At 41.0% G+C, this 25,074-nt stretch overlaps 2 protein-coding genes and 1 long non-coding RNA gene across 3 annotated transcripts; 1 reads left to right on the top strand and 2 right to left on the bottom strand.

Moving 5' to 3' along the window:
• Positions 1-6,917: 6,917 nt before the first annotated feature.
• LOC115775568 (uncharacterized) lies at positions 6,918-7,984 on the bottom strand. The gene is made up of 3 exons (XR_004019350.1): positions 7,833-7,984; positions 7,694-7,753; positions 6,918-7,119 (listed from the first exon to the last, which is right to left on the bottom strand). It is a non-coding gene; the product is annotated as an uncharacterized LOC115775568 (long non-coding RNA).
• A 387-nt stretch (positions 7,985-8,371) lies between these two features.
• LOC115775567 (polymeric immunoglobulin receptor-like) lies at positions 8,372-15,026 on the top strand. The gene is made up of 7 exons (XM_030723059.1): positions 8,372-8,600; positions 8,803-9,108; positions 10,488-10,799; positions 12,166-12,246; positions 13,952-14,032; positions 14,255-14,310; positions 14,829-15,026. The coding sequence occupies exons 1-7, from the start codon at positions 8,558-8,560 to the stop codon at positions 15,024-15,026; spliced, it is 1,077 nt and encodes a 358-aa protein (XP_030578919.1). The 5' UTR covers positions 8,372-8,557.
• A 3,009-nt stretch (positions 15,027-18,035) lies between these two features.
• Positions 18,036-22,469, bottom strand: LOC115775569 (polymeric immunoglobulin receptor-like). The gene is made up of 6 exons (XM_030723060.1): positions 22,364-22,469; positions 21,856-22,161; positions 20,314-20,625; positions 20,054-20,134; positions 19,015-19,087; positions 18,036-18,442 (listed from the first exon to the last, which is right to left on the bottom strand). The coding sequence occupies exons 1-6, from the start codon at positions 22,404-22,406 to the stop codon at positions 18,400-18,402; spliced, it is 858 nt and encodes a 285-aa protein (XP_030578920.1). The 5' UTR covers positions 22,407-22,469; the 3' UTR covers positions 18,036-18,399.
• Positions 22,470-25,074: the final 2,605 nt, after the last annotated feature.

A 25,074-nucleotide genomic window follows, 5' to 3' on the forward strand; every position in this document is an offset into this window, starting at 1 on the left:
TCAGGTAGAGTGTTCAGAAAGTATTATAAAAAAATTTAATAAAAAATATCCCTTCATTCACTAATTTTCTGGATTGTTTCTTAAATAAACAAGCTGTACTTTAAATGTTTCTTGGCAAATTCCTTTTTTCCCAAATAAAATATGTTATGTCACGTGACAGTAACAAAACACTGTGGGGGGGGAGGAGCAAAGTGCTCTGTGCTGTGACAGGAGCGACACTTAGACAGTCAGCTCGCTATTTGATGAAACCGCAGCACTGCATACAGGAGAGAAACTGAAGCCAAAGTATCGATCTCATTATACTAATATTGATCAATACCAATACCAACTTTGGCATCCAAATTATTGATATTTGGATCCATCTGCCCACCACTAGCTCAATGTACTAATGGGGAGAAACAACTTACTTATCTGTCATCATTGGTGGCCATGCTCACTACAGGGTTCTAGCCAGAAATAGTTTTCAGCCAATTGCTAATGCTAATGCTAATTAGTAAGCTAATGCTAACCACTAAATGCCACTCCCGCTTGTTAATTGAGTGACGGGGCCTACGATGTAACTGCAAAGCACCTCTGAAGCTTAGGCAGTAATCACAGTCTTTGTGGATGTGTAGTTACATTTCTCGAGGTGCATGTCAGGTTTGGTTCACAGAGGATTTTCGGTTATGTACAAAGGATCAATGCAGAACTCTAAATCAGGCCTTATTAAATCAATAGAGTGATAATTTTTGCATATAATCCAGAAGAGTTACACTTATATATCATGCATTGAGTGTGTCCCAGAGTGCCGTTTCCTTCCACTAATGTCGCCTTCCCCTCCAATTAAGAGGGTTAAGCAAAATGTCAAAAAAGTAACTTAAAGGGCCAAATTGTATGTTATTTTTGACATCAATTCGAGGACCGGAAGTGGACGGGCCAGACACCCTGGCCTAAGCAGAAGAGCCAAAATTATTTTTCCGCCTCTCATTTGAAATTCATTCAAATTGACTTCTTGTCCAGTAAGTAAACTTTATCCTATGTATGAAAGTAAACTGACAAATTGTAACATTCCTGACAGACGTTTTACCTCATTCAAAGAGTTTCTGAGTCCTGCCGCTGTCTCCCAAACAAGCCGTTCAGAGAGGGGCGGTGGGAGCGCAGTGACATGATGCTATGTTGCACCTTCAAAATAAAAGCACGCGAGTTAAAGATTTTTCTCCTCAGCGGTGTAATTTTTGGGTGGGACAAATGCGCCTGTCTCCAATATTGGGGGGGTTACACGTTCCCCCCGGTTCCTACGCCTATGGCTGAAGTAAAGAAAAAATAACAGCTGACATTCTCTGCACAACACACGCTCGTGCACACACACACACACACACACACACTCACAGCACAGAGCAGTGGGGGCGTGGAAAAACTTAATGTCGCTTATGTGGATGAAATGGTCCGCTCACATGGAGACACCTGAGCTGCCCGGTAAAACAAAATGAAGCAATAAATTTGTGTCGAGGATTTTTTAATAATCAAATTGAGTTACTCAAGGAATCAATGCAGCCATAAAATTTGCATTAAGTTTTCAGTTTATGTATCAAAATACATGAAGGTTGGTATTTACCTTTCATGCTGTTTATTTTTTTTTGTTGCTGTTGTTGAATCGGAAGCCTGAAATTTTCATGTGATCTTCGTTTTTCCTCTTACTTCTCCTCCCGTTCATGCTGATTGTCATCTTAATTTCTGTAGCCCGCAAAATCAAGTGCAAGCACGACCATAGTGAGCTCAAACTGTCCGTGCTCTGTGTTAGATTGCAAACTGCGGTAAAATGATTCAGGCGCAAGCGGCGATAATAGTAGCGAGGGGGCGGAGTCTGTGGGGTGCGCTCCTGGGAGAGGGCAGAGGAGCACAATCTTTTTTGGATTTGAATCAGTACGCTTTGCAGCCAATAAAAGCAAAGATGTTAACAAATAAACTGGACAATATTCTCGCAATTTAGTGATATTTCCACAGTTGTGGTCTGGACTGGTCTTGAAAAAAAATCCTGAGTCTGCAATGTCCGAGACCGAGACGAGACCAAGTACAAATGCGGTCAAGTCCATGACAAGACCGAGACCATCAGAAAGCGGTCCAAGACCGATCTCAAATACAGCACTACAAATTAGCGATGTGCGGATCGATACTGAAATATCAATACTTCCGATACCAGACCTTTACGCTTTAAAATCGATTCTCAAATCCAAGTTTCAAAACTACAGTCATTTGAGATAATGTATCTTATCAAGAACACATTAATTATTGAGATGAGACGGGTTGATGGGAACTACTTTTTCTTCCCTGGTAAGTCTGTAATGCCTAAGGCCATAATGCCCAAGCGCAGCGTGCTGCTGCTGCTGCTGCTAATCACTCATAGACACAATGGCAACATGGTCACGTGTGGAGCTATTTCACCTCCACAAATAGCCAAGACGCACACTGGGGGAAAATAGTGAGAAGTTGCAGTAACACAACAAACCTTGTTAAACACCTCTGAATACACCACAGTACGAGGCATACATGATGACTTGGACCGAGGAGGAGAGCCAAACGTCAGGTGCTGCTGTTAGAGCAGGACAGGCGGCGTCCTTTGGTGCTGCAGGCAGGTACTGTCCAGGTACAGAGAAGGAAATGTAGAGTTTTAAGGGGCAAGAAGCACGGTCACTGTTTGAGTCAGACAGATTAATTAAGATAGTGTAAGTAATGAAATAAACCCATGCTTCAACACACAGCTGCATGATTTCAGCTTGGAGTAACATTTGTATCATTCCCATGTGAGATAATCTCACAGAGGTAAAAAAGCCGAGATTTATTCAAGTAAGCTTTCCTAAAGTGTAAGATAACTGAAAGTGGTTTAATAGGTGTCATTAAATAATCCAGAGCTATTGTGATAAAAACTGCTATGGCAAAATATAAAAATATAACTAGAAACGATGAATAAAAAAACATTTTACCAATAAAATATGTCTCATATTATTATCAATATTATCAATATTATTATCAATATACTTATCAATATACAAATAACTTTGTGTTATTTGTTAAATGATCATTTTAAAATATAGGTATATTGACAAACATGCAATTATTGTGGCATTTATTTATTAAAATGTTTTCCTGGCAATTTTAATTTGAGTCACCCAGTGTTAAAACATCAAGCCAAGTATTCCTTTCACTTTAACTAGTAGTGACTTCATGAATTTCTTTACAAATAAAATTTTAGACATTAGAGAAAAAATTATTCATAACCATCTCAAAGATTATTCTTCATGTTCGGCTGCTTTCAGCACTGCTGGTATTTGTTTAGACTCTTTGGCTCCAGTTGATCTTTCAGAGTTAACTTCAATAGTTACTTCCTCCAAACCAGCAACATGTTTATTAGATCCCATTCCTACTAGACTGTTCAAAGAAGTCTTTCCAATTATTGATGCTTCAATCTTAAAAATGATCAATCAGTCTTTATTAGTTGGCTATGTACCACAGACCTTCAAGGTGGCTGTAATTAAACCTCTGCTTAAAAAGCCATCACTGACCCAGCTGTCTTAGCTAATTATAGGCCAATCTCCAACCTTCCTTTTCTCTCAAAGATTCTTGAAAGAGTAGTTGTAAAACAGCTAACTGATCATCTGCAGAGGAACGGTTTATTTGAAGAGTTTCAGTCAGGTTTCAGAATTCATCACAGTACAGAAACAGCATTAGTGAAGGTTACAAATGATCTTCTTACAGCCTCTGACAGTGGACTCATCTCTGTTCTTGTCCTGTTGGACCTCAGTGCAGCTTTTGATACTGTTGACCATAACATTTTATTACAGAGATTAGAGCATGCTATAGGTATTAAAGGTACTGCACTGCAGTGGTTTGAATCATATTTATCTCATAGACTCCAATTTGTTCATGTAAATGGGGAGTCTTCTTCACACACTAAGCTTAATTATGGAGTTCCACAGGGTTCTGTGCTAGGACCAATTTTATTTACATTATACATGCTTCCCTTAGGCAGTATTATTAGAAAGCACTGCATCAATTTCATTGTTATGCAGATGATACTCAGCTTTACCTATCAATGAAGCCAGATGACACACATCAATTAGTTAAACTGCAGGAATGTCTTAAAGACATTAAGGCCTGGATGACCTCTAATTTCCTGCTTCTAAACTCAGATAAAACTGAAATTCTTGTTCTCGGCCCCACAAATCTTAGAAACATGGTGTCTAACCAGATACTTACTCTGGATGGCATTACTTTGGCCTCCAGTAACACTGTGAGAAATCTTGGAGTCATTTTTGACCAGGATATGTCCTTCAATGCACATATTAAACAAATATGTAGGACCGCTTTTTTGCATTTGTGCAATATTTCTAAAATTAGAAACATCCTTTCTCAGAGTGATGCTGAAAAGCTCATTCATGCATTTATTACTTCTAGGCTGGACTATTGTAATTCATTATTATCAGGCTGTCCTAAAAGCTCCCTGAAAAGCCTTCAGCTGATCCAAAATGCTGCAGCTAGAGTACTGACAGGGACTAGAAAGAGAGAGCATATTTCTCCCATATTGGCTTCTCTTCATTGGCTCCCTGTTAAATCTAGAATAGAATTTAAAATCCTTCTCCTCACATACAAGGTCTGAATAATCAGGCACCATCTTATCTCAAAGACCTCATAGTACCATATCACCCCAACAGAGCACTTCACTCTCAGACTGCTGGCTTACTTGTGGTTCCTAGGATACTTAAGAGTAGAATGGGAGGCAGAGCCTTCAGCTTTCAGGCCCTCTTCTGTGGAACCAGCTCCCAGCTTGGATTCAGGAGACAGACACCCTCTCTATTTTTAAGATTAGGCTTAAAACTTTCCTTTATGATCAAGCTTATAGTTAGAGCTGGATCAGGTGACCCTGAACCCTCCCTTTAGTTATGCTGCTATAGGCCTAGGCTGCTGGGGGGTTCCCATAATGCACTGTTTCATTTCATTCACCTTATTTACTTTGTTTATACTACTTTAATCATTAGTTGTTATTAATCTCTGTCTCTCTTCCACAGCAATGTCTTTTGTCCTGTCTCTCTCCCTCAGCCCCCCCCACCTCAGCAGATGACCCCCCCCCCCCTCCCTGAGCCTGGTTCTGATGGAGGTTTCTGTCCTGTTAAAGGGAGTTTTCCTTCCACTGTCACCAAGTGCTGCTCATAGGGGGTCGTTTTGACTGTTGGGTTTTCTCTGTATTATGTAGGGTCTTTACCTACAATACAAAGCGCCTTGAGCGACGGTTTGTTGTGATTTGGTGCTATATAAATAAAACTGAATTTAATTGAACTGAACACAATAATGCATTCTAGAGCTCTTCAAATGCCATTGTGTTGTGATGCAACACAGTGGGAAACATGCCCCTCTCCTATTGTTTAATATGTTGTCGGCAATAAAATTTTTATAAATTACTTTGTTATATCTGCACTATTTTCAATTTTTGACAGTTTTAAAAATTCCGTTAAATCTCCAGTTGAGTAGTGATGGTCAGAGCGAGGCTTTGTGAAACGCTGAGACCTTTGAAGCATTTGGAAGTGAATCGACATTTTGAACCAATCTGCTTCTGTCACAATAACTTCAGACAGAAGCGTACAGACGGGCCCGAGTCTGGGGGCCCATCTGCAGGCTGAGCCTCACATCTGTCACCTATCGAGTCAGTCAGAGACACACAAAAAAAAACCCAACAAAAAGACAACAACAAAAAACATGGCACAAAAGCAGGCACACACAAAACACAAACTGACCCACTCCACATTGTGGTGGGCTGAGGTGGAGTTTAGTGTTTAAGTGAATGGATAATCTATATCATAAGTAATAGTGAATTATACTGTGCCTCCTCGTAATGAATAGAAGTAATTACAAAGCCCAGCGTGAATGACTCCGGTTCATAGAAGAAAATAAGAGAATCCTTCACCTGCCTGGGAACAGCAGGTGACCGCCTGCCCAAACTGTGGTGAATAACACACCTAAACCTCACTTAGCCGCGGTCACATGATCTGGGTGTTTTGAAGCACACATGTTTCGGTATTTCCAAACATCTGCACTTCAGAAGTTCGACACAGTGTCGAAACCTTTGCTTACGTTTCAGTGGACACTTTATGTTAACTTTATCTGCAGAGCAGCACAGGTTTTCTGTTTCAATTTAAAACCAAATATGGATATATAATATGCTGACTACCATGAAATTTGGTATCAACATGCTTCAAATTATTTACTCTGGAGCAGAAAGTAATTCTAGTTATACATGCTTCCCTTAGGCAGCGTTATTAGAAAGCATTGCATACATTTTCAGTGCTATGCAGATGATACCACCTTTATCTGCAGCTGGATATTAAGGCCCTTATTTAGACAGGTGGATGAGGTCTTGGGGATCTCAGTGTCTGACATATGAAAAAGGAGGCATTTCATAACCTTCAACATTACATAGTTATATTTGCAGTATTTTCAGTCAAACAGTTTAATATAGTCTGTTTTATTTCCAGTTTAGATATATGTTCCCACCTTTTTTGGACACTTTATCAGCAAACACTTGTAACACGTGTGTAACACGTGTGTAACCCACAAGAGTTACCTTCAAGTTCCCTTGACAGTTGTGAATTATGGTAGAGTAGTTACTTCAATAACTAATACCAATACCACACACATAAAGGGATGTTGGCTAATCAGAAGACCTCTGGATTCGTGGGGGAGCCTAGGTGTGAGCAACAACAGAGGAAGATGCACAGTTTATAGAAAGAAATAGAATTTACTGAATAAAATGTCATGAAACCAACATATATTATATATATATATATATATATATATATACAACACAATTAACAAACTGCGTGCTTTCCCTTTTAAAACCCAAAACAAAAACAACACAAGAAAATAAACAATTAGAATAATAATCCAGTCTGTAATCTTTTTTCCTTTTTAGTCTTTTGTCACAGTGTCCATCAATTGTTCATGCAATGTCTCAGTTATAGTGACCAGTCGGGTCACTATCTACCGGTTTGTCCGATCCTTGGGCTGGGGCTCGCCATCCAGTTCTGGAAATGCAATCCAGTCTTCACAGTAGCACTATGGATCAAATAGTGCACCAACAAAAAACCTGACCTAGAAAAAGGCCAGAATAAAGTAGCTTAAAACCTTGTAAACTAATATCCATTAGCTTAAAGCTACAATTTAAAGGGTTTTTCAGTCACTTTTCAAGTTTTTTTCTGTTGTACAACCATATAGTTCAATATTACCAACACTTCAATAAAACTAATTATATTAGCTTATATGTGGTAATACAAAAATACTATTCAAATCGTTTAAAGTGCTAATGGAATACATCCATGGTAGCGTAATGATTTCCCATCAGAATGTGGATTGTAAAAACACATTAGCTTTATCTCAATCAGAACAGCAGCAAAGTGCATTAAAATACTAGCAAGTGCTAATAAAAGGCACTTCACATAGGCAGTAGCACCATGAACTGAATTAGCATCAGTGAAAATGCTGGACAGGTGCTAGTAAAAAAAACGGGCAAATACATTATGAAAAACACAACATACACAGCAATAGTTATACACACCGGAAAGCATTAACTTATTTTTAACTGAGTTTAGTGATGACTAAGGATGTTAGCCACTTTTCAGTGCATTGCCTGTGCTAAAATGCTAACTGAGCACGTGCAATCACTCACCGATGCTACACGAGGCTACACGGAGATTTCCAGCTTCCAACCCGGTCGCATCAGAAGCTTCTACAGTTCGATAAGCATAAAGTTACTATTTTGAACGTTATATTTTGCAGATCGATTATTAGAATAGTTTCTTTCTTACTGATGTTCAAGTTTCGTCTGCTAATTTCCAAGCTAGCCACAGAAGCAACAAGTAGCATGGATCACTCAAGCCGCGTCTGATACAATCAGAGCAGTCTCCCTGCACCACGCAGCGGGAGGGCGGGACAACCAACCTTATTGGCTGATGTGACATCAGACCATGCCAGCTATTGGTTTGGTCAAGCCATCACTAAACCACGATTAAAGGTGTATTGCACAATTTTTAAAAGATTTTTAACACTGTTTCATACATTTATAAACTTATTTAGGAACTTGTTTTTAAATATTGACTTATTACTTTTTAATCTCATTGTAGAATAAGATATAATCATACTCAGTCATTCTTGCTTGTGTTTTACACTGGGTTACACGCTGCTTTGCTTTGTGCAGCGTCCTTTAAAGCCTGAGCATGAGTTGGTGATGCAATGCTGTAAAAACTAAACATGAAGGTGTTTCTGTCACACTGTGTCATAAACTTCCTGTTACTTCCAATGTGTCATTTCTTCCTCGCACACACCACTTACTTCATGTTAACCGCCAACGAGGAGAAGCAGCGTTTGATGAGGAAGGAGTCGTGCTCAAAGGAAAATTACGAAGAGAAAGTGTCGCGAGGACATCTGAAGGATTATATGACAGAAACTGAAGAAACAGAGCTGGACAGACAAAGTGCCAAAAGGAAGAACCTGCAGATAAATAACAGAGACTTTAAGCAGCAGCCAAACCAACATGATGAAGTTCCTGCTACTGCTCACCCTCCCACTGATGGCAGGTAAACAGATTACTGACACCTGATGATTACTGATGTCACACACTAATCAGAGCTATACTGTATATACATACATGTGTTATACATGTTTCATTATCTGAACTAGTGATGGTTGATCCACACATGCTGAGGAGTTCAATGACCAGCTAAGCAGAAATTCAATAACAGGACATCACCACACACTGACTTTCTCTTTGATCTGCAGGTTGTGATAAAGTTGATGAAGCAAGAGCTTGTGCAACAGGATGGGTTCAATTCACCTGCAAATATCCTAAAACATTTAAAATATATGAGTACACTGATGTACTTACTCACAGAGGGACAACCTTACGGAGCTCTCAGAAGGATGTGTGGGAAGACAAAGGCAGATTTTCTCTGTACAATAATACAAACCAAGGAAAGCTCAAAGTGGCCGTTAAACATCTGGAACAAGAGGACTTTGGGAAGTATCAGTGTAAATTGTACAGATCAAACTCACCTCCTTACATAAAGAAATGGACACTGGAACCTGGTAAGAAATGTGACAATTATTATTATTATTAGTAGTAGTAGTAGTATTAGTAGTATTAACACAACACATGGACTGTATTATGAATTTCCTTTCTATAGTGTATGTATGTTATACAAACTATAAACCATAAGTTGATCATTAATGCAGCTAAGAAATCAAACAAGCAGCTGATGACAGAAGTTTTCTCTAAACTCAGAGGCAGAGGTGGGAAGTAGTGGTTACTGTACTTCAGTTTTCAGCTATCTGTACTTTACTTGAGTGTTTATTTTCTGACTACTTTTTACTTTTACTTCCTACATTGTAACATAAACATCTGTACTCCCAGGAGCTATGTTGTCCGGGGGCTTGTCCCCCTGGTAGGGTCTCCCATGGAAACTTGGTCCTGGGTGAGGGGCCAGACAAAGAGCGATTCAGAAGACCCCTATGGAGATGCCAACAAGGGAACTGTTTACCCTGCTTGGGATTGGGTTATCGGGGCCCCACCCTGGAGTCAGGCCTGGGGAGGGACCTTGAGGGAGAGCATCTGGTGGCTGGGTATTAGCCCGTGGTGTGTGAGGCTAGATATAGTCGGGCTTACCTCAACACATGGCCTGGGCTCTGGAACCAGTCTCCTGGAGAGGGGCTGGACTCTGTGCCAGTCTTGAGTTGCCCTCGGTGAGGGGCAGTGAGCTGGGGCGGGTATTCTTGTATCCCCATGACTTGCTGCCTGTATGTTTTCAACGGTGGATGAGAGGGTTGTTTCCCTGTGCCTTCAGGTTGGGGAACAGGTCCTGACTGTTGTTTGTGCTTATGACAGTTCAGAGTACCCACCCTTCTTGGAGACAATGACAGTGAAACCTGGAGGGGCGTGATTGGGAGGAACAGCCTGCCTGATCTGAACCTGAATGGTGTTTTGTTATTGGACTTCTGTGCAAAACACAATTTGTCCATAATGAACACCATGTTTGAACATAAGGATGTCCATAAGTGCACGTGGCACCAGGACACCCTAGGTCACAGGTCGATGAGCGATTTTGTAATTGTATGATCAGATCTGCGGCCGTATGTTCTGGACACTTGAGTGAAGAGAGGAGCTGTCACATGATCACCACCCGGTGTTGAGTTGGATCAGGTGGCGGGGGCGGATGCTGGGCAGCCCCGGTGCACCTAAACGTGTCATGAGCGTGTACTGGGAACACCTGGCAGAAACCCCAGTCCACAAGAGCTTCAACTCCCACCTCTGGCAGAACTTTGACAGCATTCTGAGGGAGGCTGAGGACACTGAGTCCGAATGGACCATGTTCCACACAAAAAACATGACAGTCTGACATATAAGACACATTTCAAGTCCTTCACATAATGAAAATCTTTCATACTTTCATCTCCCTGTTTTTTTTTAGCAGGAAGCTGTCAGCAGCCATCTACTCAGAGTGTACACAGAGCAGCTAAAACCACCATCACATGTAATTATCCAGATGACGACCAGGTCAGATTTCTCTGTAAAGGGGAGAGTTTCACCTGTGAGGATGTTTTATCAACCAAATCTCCTCAGAAGTCAAACAGGAGATTCACTCTGAGAAACACAGAGAAACGCTTCATCGTGTCCATCAGTGATGTTTCCTCACAGGATGCTGGAGTCTACTGGTGTGGGCTGGAGTCAAAAGATGGAAGCTACAGAGTTTCAGTCAGACAAATAAAACTGGAGGTCAAAGGTGAGAAAAGTATTTAGTACAGATCTATTTATGTGCCATGGGTTTGTTTATTGTTCATGTATCATATATTTAGGGCCCGAACACAACCTGTGTGAAGGCCCTATTGTAATTGCTTTGTACATTTAGGTAAATGAATTGCTTTTTTGAGGGCCTAAACATGCTCAAAAACTCATGAAATTTTGCACACGTCAGGTCTGGTGAAAATTTCAGTATTTTAATTTTGAATCAAATGGCTGATTTTAGCCATTTCTTGCCCTTATACTCTCTGTAAGAACTCAGAGGTTTTGGATGTTATCAACTTCACATTTGTTTTTTTCTTATCTACACACCAAGGGGAATCTAAATTTCAAAAATGGTGAGTTTTCACCAGAGGGCGTGGCCGTGACACCACAGTGAATTTCGATCATTCGGTCCACCCCTGAACCCATACATATGATAATATTTACTGACAGTCAGCAGCGCCACCTAGTCGGAGCAGGAAATGTCATGTTTTACACTTTGAGGTACAGCTCCAAGGTGGTTGAGCCGAACCATCTCAAATTTCCCCTAGAAAGCCTTAAGGAGTTGGCCTTACACTGTTTTCAAAACTGTGAGTTTTCGCCAAAGGGCGTGACCGTGGCAGGATGGCAACATTTGGTATTTCGCCATGAACACAAAAAGGGCCGTAACTCAAAGCCAACTTGCCCAATCTGCTCAGACTTTAGTGGTTTGATAAGCCTCCCGCCGTGACCACAATGATATGCATAAAGTTCCTAAACGTTAGAGCGCCACACAGTGGGACCTGGAAATATCATGAAATACCATGGTTTTTTTGCGAAGCCCCAGAGCTACATTTTATCTACATATCTCAAATTGTGCAGGCTCATGTAACATGCTAAGACGTACAAAAAAGTCTCTTGGACCCATACCCAAAACCCTACAGGAAGTCAGCCATTTTCACTTGAAGTTTTAGTTTCACAGAAATGTATAAAATTGGGTAAATACATTCTATACACAGTCACAATCAAAAAGTCAATCAGAACCATGCCTTATTTCACACGCTGCAGCCGTGAGCACCCCCCAAATACTGCATTGGGTTTATATGGAGAGCAGAAGATGCAGTTTCCCCATAATGTAGGAAATTGGGTAGAGATATTCTGGACATCATTCTGATCAAGAAAAGGTACAGTTCAAGCGCACCATGGGTCACCAAGTGCACCTCAGCTCGAGCGCGCCATGGGTTGATGCGCGCCGGGTGCGAGGGCCCGATCATCACCGCTTGTGGTTTTAATTATTATTTATATTTTTTATCTATCAAATGAAACACGCCAAGAAAAATGTTTTTCAACCCTTTGTTGCAGCTGAACGCCTTTCTGACTGTTTCCAGAATCACCACCCACGTCAGTCACTCACTCTGCAACCTCATCACCCACCTCCACACCGTCAGCTGCTCCTGAGGAGAGATTTGGTAGGAATCCATGTTTGTGAGTTTAAATCCTAAAGCTGGGACATACAGTCATGGTTGGAAATGTTGGCACCCCTGAAATTTTTCCAGAATATGAAGTATTTCTCCCAGAACATTATTGCAATCACACATGTTTTGTTATGCACATGTTCATTTCCTTTGTGTGTTGGAAAAAAAACAAAATCCATATAATTTCATGCTAAACTCCAAAAATGGGCTGGACAGAATTGTTGGCTCCTTTTCAAAATTATGGGTAAAAAACTTTGTTTCAACCATTTAATGCTCGTTTAAACTCACCTGTGACAGTAACAGGTGTGGACAATATAAAAATCACACCTGAAACCAGATAAAAAGGAGAGAAGTTGACTCAGTCTCTGCATTGTGTGTCTGTGTGTGCCACACTAAACATGGAGAACAGAAGAGAACTGTATGAGGACTTGAGAACCAACATTGTGGAAAAATATCATCAATCTGAAGGTTAGAAGTCCGTCTCAGAGATCTTGATGTTCCTTTGTCCACAGTGTGCAACATAATCAAGAAGTTTACAGCCCACAGCTCTGTAGCTGATGAAAGGCTGCAGCGCAGGACAGTCTGGATGGTGGATAAGCAGCTCCAATCAAGTTCTAAAGAAGTTCAAGCTGTCCTGCAGGCTGAGGCTGCATCAGTGTCAGCGCCAACTATCCATCAACATTTCAATGAAAGGAAACGCTGTGGCAGGAGACCCAGGAGGACCCCACTGCTGACACAGAGACATAAAAAGTTAGACCGCAGTTTGACAAAATGTACGTGAGTAAGCCAAAATCCTTCTGGGACAATGTCCTGTGGACAGATGAGACCAAGATAGAACTTTCTGGAAAAGTACGTCATTCTACTGGTTACCAAAAACAGAACGAGGCCTACAAAGAAACTCAGTACCTGGCACTGGATTCCTTGACTGTGTGCAAGACATCATGAAATCTGAAGATTACCAAAGGATTTTGGTAATGTTGGTATATTTTTGACCGCATACATACGCCAAAAAGCACAAAGAAATGGATGGAAACAAAGTGCTGCAGAGCTCTGAAGTGGCCACCAATGAGTCTGGATCTAAATCCCACTGAACACCTGTGGAGAGATCTTAAAATTGCTGTTGGAGAAGGCAGCCTTCAAATATCAGAGACCTGGAGCTGTTTGCAAAAGAAGAGTGGTCCAAAATTCCAGTTCAGAGGTGGAAGAAGCTTGTTGATGGTTACAGGAAGAGACTGACTTCAGTTATTTTGTCCAAGAGTGAGCACCCAAATATGAAGTTGACAGTGACAGTAATTTTGTCCGGCCCATTTTTGGAGTTTTGTGTAGAATTTATATGAATTTTGGCTTTTTTCCCTCTTTTTTTTTTTTGTGTATTGTTCCAATAACCACAAAGGAAATAAACATGTGCATAACAAAATATTTGTGACTACAATAATTTTCTGGGAGAAATACTTTTCTGGAAAGATTTCAGGGGTTCTATGACTGTATTTATATCAGGTCAATCAAAGTCATTCCTGCACTCTCCCTGGCAGCCACTCACCTCAAAGTTGAGAAAAGGCCATCTCACTAATAAGCATTTCTGTCTGTGGTCTGTTCACCACGTCACAAATGGCTTCCTGTGTGGAACGGACATTTTTCCATCATTTTTCTGAGTGCTTCATGTGTTTGTGTGTTTAAAGCTTTCTGGCTCATTTTGCAGGTGTTTCTGGGTCAGTCATTGGTGTGATCGTGTGCGTGGCTGTGATGGTGTTTCTGGGAGCTTCTGTCCTTATCTACAAACGTGAGAAGACTCAATAATTAGTTCATCATGAAACACACACATACAGGCTAATTTTACCCACAAAACCACATCCATGTACTTCCCCATCTTGGACAGACGATGACTGAAACCCACAGCAGACAGGATGTATGGCATTAGCAACTGATTGATCATCTTTGCTAACTTCTACTTAAATCAGATTGAATAAAATCTTGTTTCTCTCTTTCTGTTTGTGTCTCTCAGGACTTTCATGTTCACAAAGCAGACGAAGTGTTGCAGCGCTGCAGCACATCAGAGAGGTTAGTGTGGAAATTTGTGTCTTATGTAAAACTGGTGCACACTGTGGTGCACTGACACCTCGTCTCTCAGTCCAAACAAGTCAGATGCTCTCCAAAGCAGCACACATTGTTGACATTATTCCTGTAAAAAAAGCAAATGCACCTTATTTTGTTACATTAGATTAACAACTAATTTGATGACAACTAATGAGCTCGTCACAAAATTACCTGCCACAAAATATTTTTATCTAATAATCTGAAACAGACAGCAGGTAGTGTGTATTTCTCTAAGAACATCATACAACACAGACGCACATCCTTTGTTTAGCTGATCTGTTACATTTGAATTGTGTGGCAACAGTGACATATATGTTACTGAACTCTGAACTGTTTGCTGGGCAGATACTCAGTGGCCAAACTTGGAATGTATTTTTACCTTATTTGCAGTTTTGAGTATAATTTGCATGAATATTGTTTATTATTAGAATTAGATATGAAGAATTTATATTTGTCATTCTTTTATTGATGGACTTTCCTAGGAGGAGGTACAGGAGTGTGTGCAGCAGCCAGGTGCAGAAACAACAACACACCTTCCTGCCAATATTGCCACAAACACGGCCGCCTCACCGCATTACGCTACCATCAACTTTCAAAGCCGCTCTGACAAAGCTGGTGGTGAGCCGATGAAACCCAACTCCTCTGCCTGTGAATATTCTGCTGTGAAGTTCAGCAAATGACCAACCATCCACTCACCCACCGGGACCATGGAGAACAAGCTCCACTCAGCAGGCAACGAACCACAGCAACGAACAACAGCAATGAACCACAGCAACAACAAACATGAGTTTAACGTCTGTCTCCTGTCTTTCGAACTGAACTGTGTGAATTGTTGTGTTGTGTTTGTTTTAGTGAGAATGTGTTTTGCTCAAAGATAAAATGAGATCTGTCAGATTTGGTAGAGTTCGTGGTCCTGGGTCAGTGTACGTTTGAGCTTTTTGGACCTTTTAGTTCTGTTTAATAATTCTCTGTGATCTCTGGTGTGTCTGATTTATGTATACATGGGTTTCAGCTGCTTTAGTTTCATTCTTCTCCCAGTGTTTCTCCCTCCTGAGTCTGTTCCCTTATATTTAGTTCATTCGTGTGTGTTTCCCGTGTTATCACATTGTTTCCTGTGCTTTGCCTTCAGTTTTACTTCCTGTGCCTCATCATCTCTGATTCAGCTTCAGTCTCCACTTCCCTAATCACTCTCAGAGGATCTGTTCACCTTCCCTAATATTCCTCAGGTGCAGTATTTCTTGGCCTGGTGGGTTTAGTTTTAGTTTCGATTATTAACTCTTTATTATTTTTGATTCATATCAATTTTCTGCAATTTTGTCATCAGCCAAATAAACAGCTCAACATTTTGTTCACCTCAGGCTGCCTCTGCCTGTCTGTTTTGGGTCCTCACTCCTTGCACTCACTACATGACATCAGAAAATGTTTGTAATGTTTTGTCTCAGGACTTGAGAGAAAGAACTAATAATGGATTACACAGCAGTGGGGAATAAGTTTGATTACAGTAGAAGTCTTTCTGAAAGTGCTGTAACTAAGTTTAAGGATCTAATTCCTTCATTGTTATGCTCTTCAGTGCCAACACAGTGCAGAGCAGCTACCTAAACTCTGCTCCCAGTGAGGTCGATTATCTCGTCAATAGTTTTACATCCTCACTGCGTATAACTTTGGATACTGTGGCTCCTCTGAAAAGGAAAGCTTCAAATCAGAAGTGCCTGACTCCGTGGTATAATTCACAAACGCACAGCTTAAAGCAGATAACCCGAAAGCTGGAGAGGGAATGGCGTCTCACTAATTAAGGCACTTAAAATTGTACGCTAAAGACCCTAAAATAATTACAGAGAAAAGCCAACACTCAAAATAACCTCCTATGAGCAAGCACTTGTTGACAGTATTAGTGTAAAAGACATGCTGTGGAAGAGAGACAGAGATTAATTATAACTAATGAATAAATGCAGAGTGAAGTATACGCAAAATAAATATAGCAGCATAACTAAGGGAGGATTTTAAAAGTTTTAAGCCTAATCTTAAAAATAGAGAGGGTGTCTGTCTCCCGAATCCAAGCTGGGAGCTGGTTCCACAGAAGAGGCGCCTGAAAGCTGAAGGCTCTGCCTCCCATTCTACTCTTAAGTATCCTAGGAACCACAAGTAAGCCAGCAGTCTGAGAGCGAAGTGCTCTGTTGGGGTGATATGGTACTATGAGGTCTTTGAGATAAGATGGTGCCTGATTATTCAAGACCTTGTAGGTGAGGAGAAGAATTTTAGATTCTATTCTAGATTTAACAGGGAGCCAATGAAGAGAAGCCAATATGGGAGAAATCTGCTCTCTCTTTCTAGTCCCTGTCAGTACTCTAGCTGCAGCATTTTGGATCAGCTGAAGGCTTTTCAGGGAGCTTTTAGGACAGTCTGATAATAATGAATTACAATAGTCCAGCCTAGAAGTAATAAATGCATGAATGAGCTTTTCAGCATCACTCTGAGAAAGGATGTTTCTAATTTTAGAAATATTGCGCAAATGCAAAAAAGCGGTCCTACATATTTGTTTAATATGTGCATTGAAGGACATATCCTGGTCAAAAATGACTCCAAGATTTCTCACAGTGTGGGATGGCCCACCCCACCCCCCACCCAAATTATAAATGTTGAAGTGTATGTTTTCATGTTTGTGAATGCATGAAGTGTATAGCATGCAGTTAAAATTGAGGGGCTGACAGTAGACAGGACCAGAGTGGGGCCACCTCAGCAGCCCCCTCTCATCATCCCCTAGGTAACATGCCTGCCCCCCAAGGTCCTATGTGTATCAGAACGTATTGTCACTTGTAATGGCTGTAATGCAAATCAAATGGAGAGGCAAATGTGACTATTCTTAAACTTAGTTACAGCACTTTCACGAAAACTTCTACTGTAATAAAACTTATTCCCCACTGCTGTGTAATCCATTAAAGTAAATCCATTTATGTTGCACTTATAAGGAGAAGATGGAAATATTTTCTCATTTTCAACCCTAAGAGGCTCCATGGTGTCATGGTGGTTTACACATTTGCTAACAAGCAAAAGCTTCCTGGTTTGATTCCTGCAACGAAGACACAAATTGATTTTTTTTTTTTTTTTTGGGGGGGGGGGGGGGGGGGGGGGGGGGTAGGAAGGGCATCCCATGTAAAAGAAAATGTGCCAAATCAGATGCAGTATGCAATGCAGTATGCAGAGTTATCTGCTGTGGCCCCTTATGAACACAAGAGCAGCTGAAAGTAGCTTCCAAGCTGTCACACAGTTCAGACATGAGGAGGAGCCTGCAGGGAAAAGATGGTGATGTAGCCAAAATAAAGATGACTTCATTTCCAAATAATACCTGTGGTTTCAACAAAGGCATAAATAAATTGTTCCGTGATCACAGACACAACCATGTCATAGAGAAAAACATTTAATAGGAAAGCAAAGCCTGAACATGATGGATCTGATAAATTTAACTTCATACCCAAGGCCCCCCAGCACGCTACAAAATGTGCACTCACATGTTTATCAGCAAGTGATGCTAACCAAAGCCCATATTTACAGTATGTTTTAGCATACAGACATGTTAACTCTTTATTTAAAGTGTGGTTGCAGTCCTCACTTCCTTACATTGGTTAGCAAGGTTTCACATTCATATTAAAAGGGATGCTAATTTATAAAGTGAACAACAGGCCTAAAATCAAATATACCTGCTGGATACATTTAAAAGCTGACTGCTTGGTGTGTCTTTGAGGAGCTACTGGACCAACTGTGCAGTGGGACTTTGCTAATCAGCACCAGAAATACCATCAAATGCATTATTTCAATTTTATTTATCTTCAAATTGTATATAATCACTGGGGCAGAACCATGAATAAACATATAATAAGCATGCTCATAGAAATTAACCCACAAGAAAAGCAGCAGCTAAACATGTCATAAAAGTGAGCACAGCTATGAGGAGCATTAACGTGTTTGCTTCTGTCAGAGCCGCGTGGACACTCATTTCCTATCACTGCACCTCAAGTGGTCGTTAGAGGAACTGCAGCTTTTGCATTGGCTTCATTTTCAGCCCCGGAGGTTGCAGCAATGGGTGGAGACGAGGGTCACACTGCAGGTGAAAAACAATTCAAAAGTAAGGAAAGTGTTAATGACATTTAAAAGCTGTTACATAGTGACATCGTTGCTTTTCCTTCATGCTCCATTACTCTTATTTTACAGCCTGCTGTCAGACAAAGTCAGAAAGAAGCAGGTTTATGATTGTATTTTAGTAAAATGGTCCACATACTGATGGAGGCCATGAATGCTCATTTACTCACAGCCCGAGGAAACGAACTGGGAATTTAAAATAGCAAATAAACTTAGCACAAAAGTCAGGAAACTTGTGCTTGGTTGATCATTCCTTGGTTGTAACGATGCTTCTTGGCAGTGAATCTCACACTGTGGGAAAGCCTGTTTACTTCTCCTTAAATGGAGCCACATTTGTGAGGAAATGTGTTTGTGGGCTGAGCAGCAGAGGTGAGTATGTGGTTTTCACCCATGAAAAACTTGCCAAAGCCAAACAGAGTTCACAAATGATCAGAGTATCAAATATCTTGGAACAGAAGATGGAAAAACTGCTCAGGTAAGCTGCTGTAAAATGTCCTGTATGAAAAATGTGAGAGATAATATCTCTAGACAAACCATGAGATGATCACAAACAGCAACATCAGCATCTTCAAACAGAGAGCCACAGCAAAAATCACTGGCCATGAATCTGTGGGACGAATTACAATTTATGTTAATTAATATAATTAATCAGCCTGCTCCGGTTGCACTCTCCCTGTCGCCTGATGGCAGCTGGGATACGCCCTGGATTCACAATAATTCAGTCTGCCATGTCCAGAGTACCACCACATTTTGACAGCCCATATTAGGAAACTGATCTCTATGACATCAAATCGCTCCAATGGTAAAAATTGCCCAGAGTTAAACATGAGCAGTGAAAGAAGTCATCAGCAGCACAGATACTGGAGTACGAAGGCAAAAATAATCATCAAACAGATAAGACAGATTCCTGATGTATGATATTTAAACTCAGTAAGAATGATAATGATAAATTTTCAGATATTGTACCTTCAAAAAGGTTCTCCAGCATCATTTAATGACTGTACCTCCTGTTTTGTCAACAACATATTATAGAAGTTGTGAGAGAGGCGCGTTTTGTGTTGCATCGCCTATTCAAGTATTTGGAACCTGTGGAGATGCTGCTGATTCATATCATCATCCTCCTAAAATAATGGTCTGTCATTTTTTAAATCATCATATGAAAAAAAAAGACTTTTCACATTATTGATGGAGGGTGAGGATACGTCAAAGAGACTGTCAAAGTCCTCATCCACCTGGGACTGCCTAAATAAGGGATTTAATATCCAGCCCTCTGATAGTAAAGTATGGATTTCTGAAATAAATATGTATGTGGTTGTGCTAATGGTAATTTAGCTTTAATCATTCTGTAATGTTTCTGAATGAGAGAATTGCAATGATATTATGAACTGTGTCCTGGTCCTGAGTCTAGGCCCCAGGGTTTTGTATTATCTCTTCATATTTTTGTTCTTTATATATATTTTTCTGGGTTTTGGTCCTGGTTCAGTTTTGTTCTTGGTTACTGTTAAAGTTTAGACCGTGTTCTCTGGAGCTCAGCCCTGTGGTGGTGACTGTGAGCACAAACATGGGTTCCTACCAAAGCTCTCCTCAGGAGCAGCTGACCGTGTGGAGGTGGGTGATGAGGTTGCAGAGTGAGTGACTGACGTGGGCAGTGCTTCTGGAAACAGAAAGGATTTTAGCAAAAACAACATGAGAGGGTCCTCAGAAAAAAGATGAAATCGTGAATCAGTTTTTATCTTTCACCACTGTTCACTTAAAATGATTTTTAAAAAACTAAAATATAAAAATATTACACCAACATCACATAATTAGATGTACAGCCAATAATTTTCTCACCTGTGACCTCCAGTTTTATTTGTCCGACTGAAACTCTGTAGCTTCCATCTTTTGACTCCAGCCCACACCAGTAGACTCCAGCATCCTGTGAGGAAACATCACTGATGGACACGATGAAGCGTTTCTCTGTGTTTCTCAGAGTGAATCTCCTGTTTGACTTCTGAGGAGATTTGGTTGATAAAACATCCTCACAGGTGAAACTCTCCCCTTTACAGAGAAATCTGACCTGCTCGTCATCTGGATAATTACATGTGATGGTGGTTTTAGCTGCTCTGTGTACACTCTGAGTAGATGGCTGCTGACAGCTTCCTGCTAAAAAAAAACAGGGAGATGAAAGTATGAAAGATTTTCATTATGGGAAGGACTTGAAATGTGTCTTATATGTCAGACTGTCATGTTTTTTGTGTGGAACATGGTCCATTCGGACTCAGTGTCCTCAGCCTCCCTCAGAATGCTGTCAAAGTTCTACCAGAGGTGGGAGTTGAAGCTCTTGTGGACTGGGGTTTCTGCCAGGTGTTCCCAGTACACACTCATGACACGTTTAGGTGCACCGGGGCTGCCCAGCATCCGCCCCCGCCACCTGATCCAACTCAACACCGGGTGGTGATCATGTGACAGCTCCTCTCTTCACTCAAGTGTCCAGAACATACGGCCGCAGATCTGATCATACAATTACAAAATCGTTCATCGACCTGTGACCTAGGGTGTCCTGGTGCCACGTGCACTTATGGACATCCTTATGTTCAAACATGGTGTTCATTATAGACAAACTGTGGTTTGCACAGAAGTCCAATAAAAAACACCATTCAGGTTCAGATCAGGCAGGCTGTTCCTCCCAATCACGCCCCTCCAGGTTTCACTGTCATTGTCTCCAAGAAGGGTGGGTACTCTGAACTGTCATAAGCACAAACAACAGTCAGGACCTGTTCCCCAACCTGAAGGCACAGGGAAACAACCCTCTCATCCACCGGTGAAAACATACAGGCAGCAAGTCATGGGGATACAAGAATACCCGCCCCAGCTCACTGTCTCACTAACCCTAACCCAGGCCTGACTCCAGGGTGGGGTCCCGATAACCCAATCCCAAGCAGGGTAAACAGTTCCCTTGTTGGCATCTCCATAGGGGTCTTCTGAATCGCTCTTTGTCTGGCCCCTCACCCAGGACCAAGTTTCCATGGGAGACCCTACCAGGGGGACAAGCCCCCGGACAACATAGCTCCTGGGAGTACAGATGTTTATGTTACAATGTAGGAAGTAAAAGTAAAAAGTAGTCAGAAAAATAAACACTCAAGTAAAGTACAGATAGCTGAAAACTGAAGTACAGTAACCACTACTTCCCACCTCTGCCTCTGAGTTTAGAGAAAACTTCTGTCATCAGCTGCTTGTTTGATTTCTTAGCTGCATTAATGATCAACTTATGGTTTATAGTTTGTATAACATACATACACTATAGAAAGGAAATTCATAATACAGTCCATGTGTTGTGTTAATACTACTACTACTACTACTACTAATAATAATAATAATTGTCACATTTCTTACCAGCTTCCAGTGTCCATTTCTTTATGTAAGGAGGTGAGTTTGATCTGTACAATTTACACTGATACTTCCCAAAGTCCTCTTGTTCCAGATGTTTAACGGCCACTTTGAGCTTTCCTTGGTTTGTATTATTGTACAGAGAAAATCTGCCTTTGTCTTCCCACACATCCTTCTGAGAGCTCCGTAAGGTTGTCCCTCTGTGAGTAAGTACATCAGTGTACTCATATATTTTAAATGTTTTAGGATATTTGCAGGTGAATTGAACCCATCCTGTTGCACAAGCTCTTGCTTCATCAACTTTATCACAACCTGCAGATCAAAGAGAAAGTCAGTGTGTGGTGATGTCCTGTTATTGAATTTCTGCTTAGCTGGTCATTGAACTCCTCAGCATGTGTGGATCAACCATCACTAGTTCAGATAATGAAACATGTATAACACATGTATGTATATACAGTATAGCTCTGATTAGTGTGTGACATCAGTAATCATCAGGTGTCAGTAATCTGTTTACCTGCCATCAGTGGGAGGGTGAGCAGTAGCAGGAACTTCATCATGTTGGTTTGGCTGCTGCTTAAAGTCTCTGTTATTTATCTGCAGGTTCTTCCTTTTGGCACTTTGTCTGTCCAGCTCTGAAAAAGCGCGGTCACCTCTGAACTTCCTCTTTGTCTTTGTCCAGCAGTGCCAGATCAGCTGACCTGAGTGAACGTGAAGGAACGTACAGGTGGAGCAGATCAGACAGATATGACGATGCAAGGCCATAAAGACATTTAAAAACAAATAAAAGGATTTTAAAATCGATCCCAAACCGAACTGGGAGCCAATGAAGTGAGGCCAAGATTGGAGAGGATCACTCTCAGAGGATCTGTTCACCTTCCCTAATATTCCTCGGGTGCAGTATTTCTTGGCCTGGTGGGTTTAGTTTTAGTTTCGATTATTAACTCTTTATTATTTTTGATTCATATCAATTTTCTGCAATTTTGTCATCAGCCAAATAAACAGCTCACCTTTTGTTCACCTCAGGCTGCCTCTGCCTGTCTGTTTTGGGTCCTCACTCCTTGCACTCACTACATGACAGCAGAAAATGTTTGTAATGTTTTGTCTCAGGACTTGAGAGAAAGAACTAATAATGGATTACACAGCAGTGGGGAATAAGTTTGATTACAGTAGAAGTCTTTCTGAAAGTGCTGTAACTAAGTTTAAGGATCTAATTCCTTCATTGTTATGCTCTTCAGTGCCAACACAGTGCAGAGCAGCTACCTAAACTCTGCTCCCAGTGAGGTCGATTATCTCGTCAATAGTTTTACATCCTCACTGCGTATAACTTTGGATACTGTGGCTCCTCTGAAAAGGAAAGCTTCAAATCAGAAGTGCCTGACTCCGTGGTATAATTCACAAACGCACAGCTTAAAGCAGATACCCGAAAGCTGGAGAGGGAATGGCGTCTCACTAATTAAGGCACTTAAAATTGTACGCTAAAGACCCTAAAATAATTACAGAGAAAAGCCAACACTCAAAATAACCTCCTATGAGCAAGCACTTGTTGACAGTATTAGTGTAAAAGACATGCTGTGGAAGAGAGACAGAGATTAATTATAACTAATGAATAAATGCAGAGTGAAGTATAAGCAAAATAAATATAGCAGCATAACTAAGGGAGGATTTTAAAAGTTTTAAGCCTAATCTTAAAAATAGAGAGGGTGTCTGTCTCCTGAATCCAAGCTGGAAGCTGGTTCCGCAGAAGAGGCGCCTGAAAGCTGAAGGCTCTGCCTCCCATTCTACTCTTAAGTATCCTAGGAACCACAAGTAAGCCAGCAGTCTGAGAGCGAAGTGCTCTGTTGGGGTGATATGGTACTATGAGGTCTTTGAGATAAGATGGGGCCTGATTATTCAAGACCTTGTATGTGAGGAGAAGAATTTTAAATTCTATTCTAGATTTAACAGGGAGCCAATGAAGAGAAGCCAATATGGGAGAAATCTGCTCTCTCTTTCTAGTCCCTGTCAGTACTCTAGCTGCAGCATTTTGGATCAGCTGAAGGCTTTTCAGGGAGCTTTTAGGACAGCCTGATAATAATGAATTACAATAGTCCAGCCTAGAAGTAATAAATGCATGAATGAGCTTTTCAGCATCACTCTGAGAAAGGATGTTTCTAATTTTAGAAATATTGCGCAAATGCAAAAAAGCGGTCCTACATATTTGTTTAATATGTGCATTGAAGGACATATCCTGGTCAAAAATGACTCCAAGATTTCTCACAGTGTGGGATGGCCCACCCCACCCCCCACCCAAATTATAAATGTTGAAGTGTATGTTTTCATGTTTGTGAATGCATGAAGTGTATAGCATGCAGTTAAATTGAGGGGCTGACAGTAGACAGGACCAGAGTGGGGCCACCTCAGCAGCCCCCTCTCATCATCCCCTAGGTAACATGCCTGCCCCCCAAGGTCCTATGTGTATCAGAACGTATTGTCACTTGTAATGGCTGTAATGCAAATCAAATGGAGAGGCAAATGTGACTATTCTTAAACTTAGTTACAGCACTTTCACGAAAACTTCTACTGTAATAAAACTTATTCCCCACTGCTGTGTAATCCATTAAAGTAAATCCATTTATGTTGCACTTATAAGGAGAAGATGGAAATATTTTCTCATTTTCAACCCTAAGAGGCTCCATGGTGTCATGGTGGTTTACACATTTGCTAACAAGCAAAAGCTTCCTGGTTTGATTCCTGCAAGAAGACACAAATGATTTTTTTTTTTTTTTTTTTGGGGGGGGGGGGGGGGGGGGGGGGGGGGGGGGGGGGGGGGGGGTAGGAAGGGCATCCCATGTAAAAGAAAATGTGCCAAATCAGATGCAGTATGCAATGCAGTATGCAGAGTTATCTGCTGTGGCCCCTTATGAACACAAGAGCAGCTGAAAGTAGCTTCCAAGCTGTCACACAGTTCAGACATGAGGAGGAGCCTGCAGGGAAAAGATGGTGATGTAGCCAAAATAAAGATGACTTCATTTCCAAATAATACCTGTGGTTTCAACAAAGGCATAAATAAATTGTTCCGTGATCACAGACACAACCATGTCATAGAGAAAAACATTTAATAGGAAAGCAAAGCCTGAACATGATGGATCTGATAAATTTAACTTCATACCCAAGGCCCCCCAGCACGCTACAAAATGTGCACTCACATGTTTATCAGCAAGTGATGCTAAACCAAAGCCCATATTT

Source organism: Archocentrus centrarchus, unplaced genomic scaffold, assembly GCF_007364275.1.
Source record: "Archocentrus centrarchus isolate MPI-CPG fArcCen1 unplaced genomic scaffold, fArcCen1 scaffold_188_ctg1, whole genome shotgun sequence".
Classification (NCBI taxonomy): domain Eukaryota; kingdom Metazoa; phylum Chordata; class Actinopteri; order Cichliformes; family Cichlidae; genus Archocentrus; species Archocentrus centrarchus.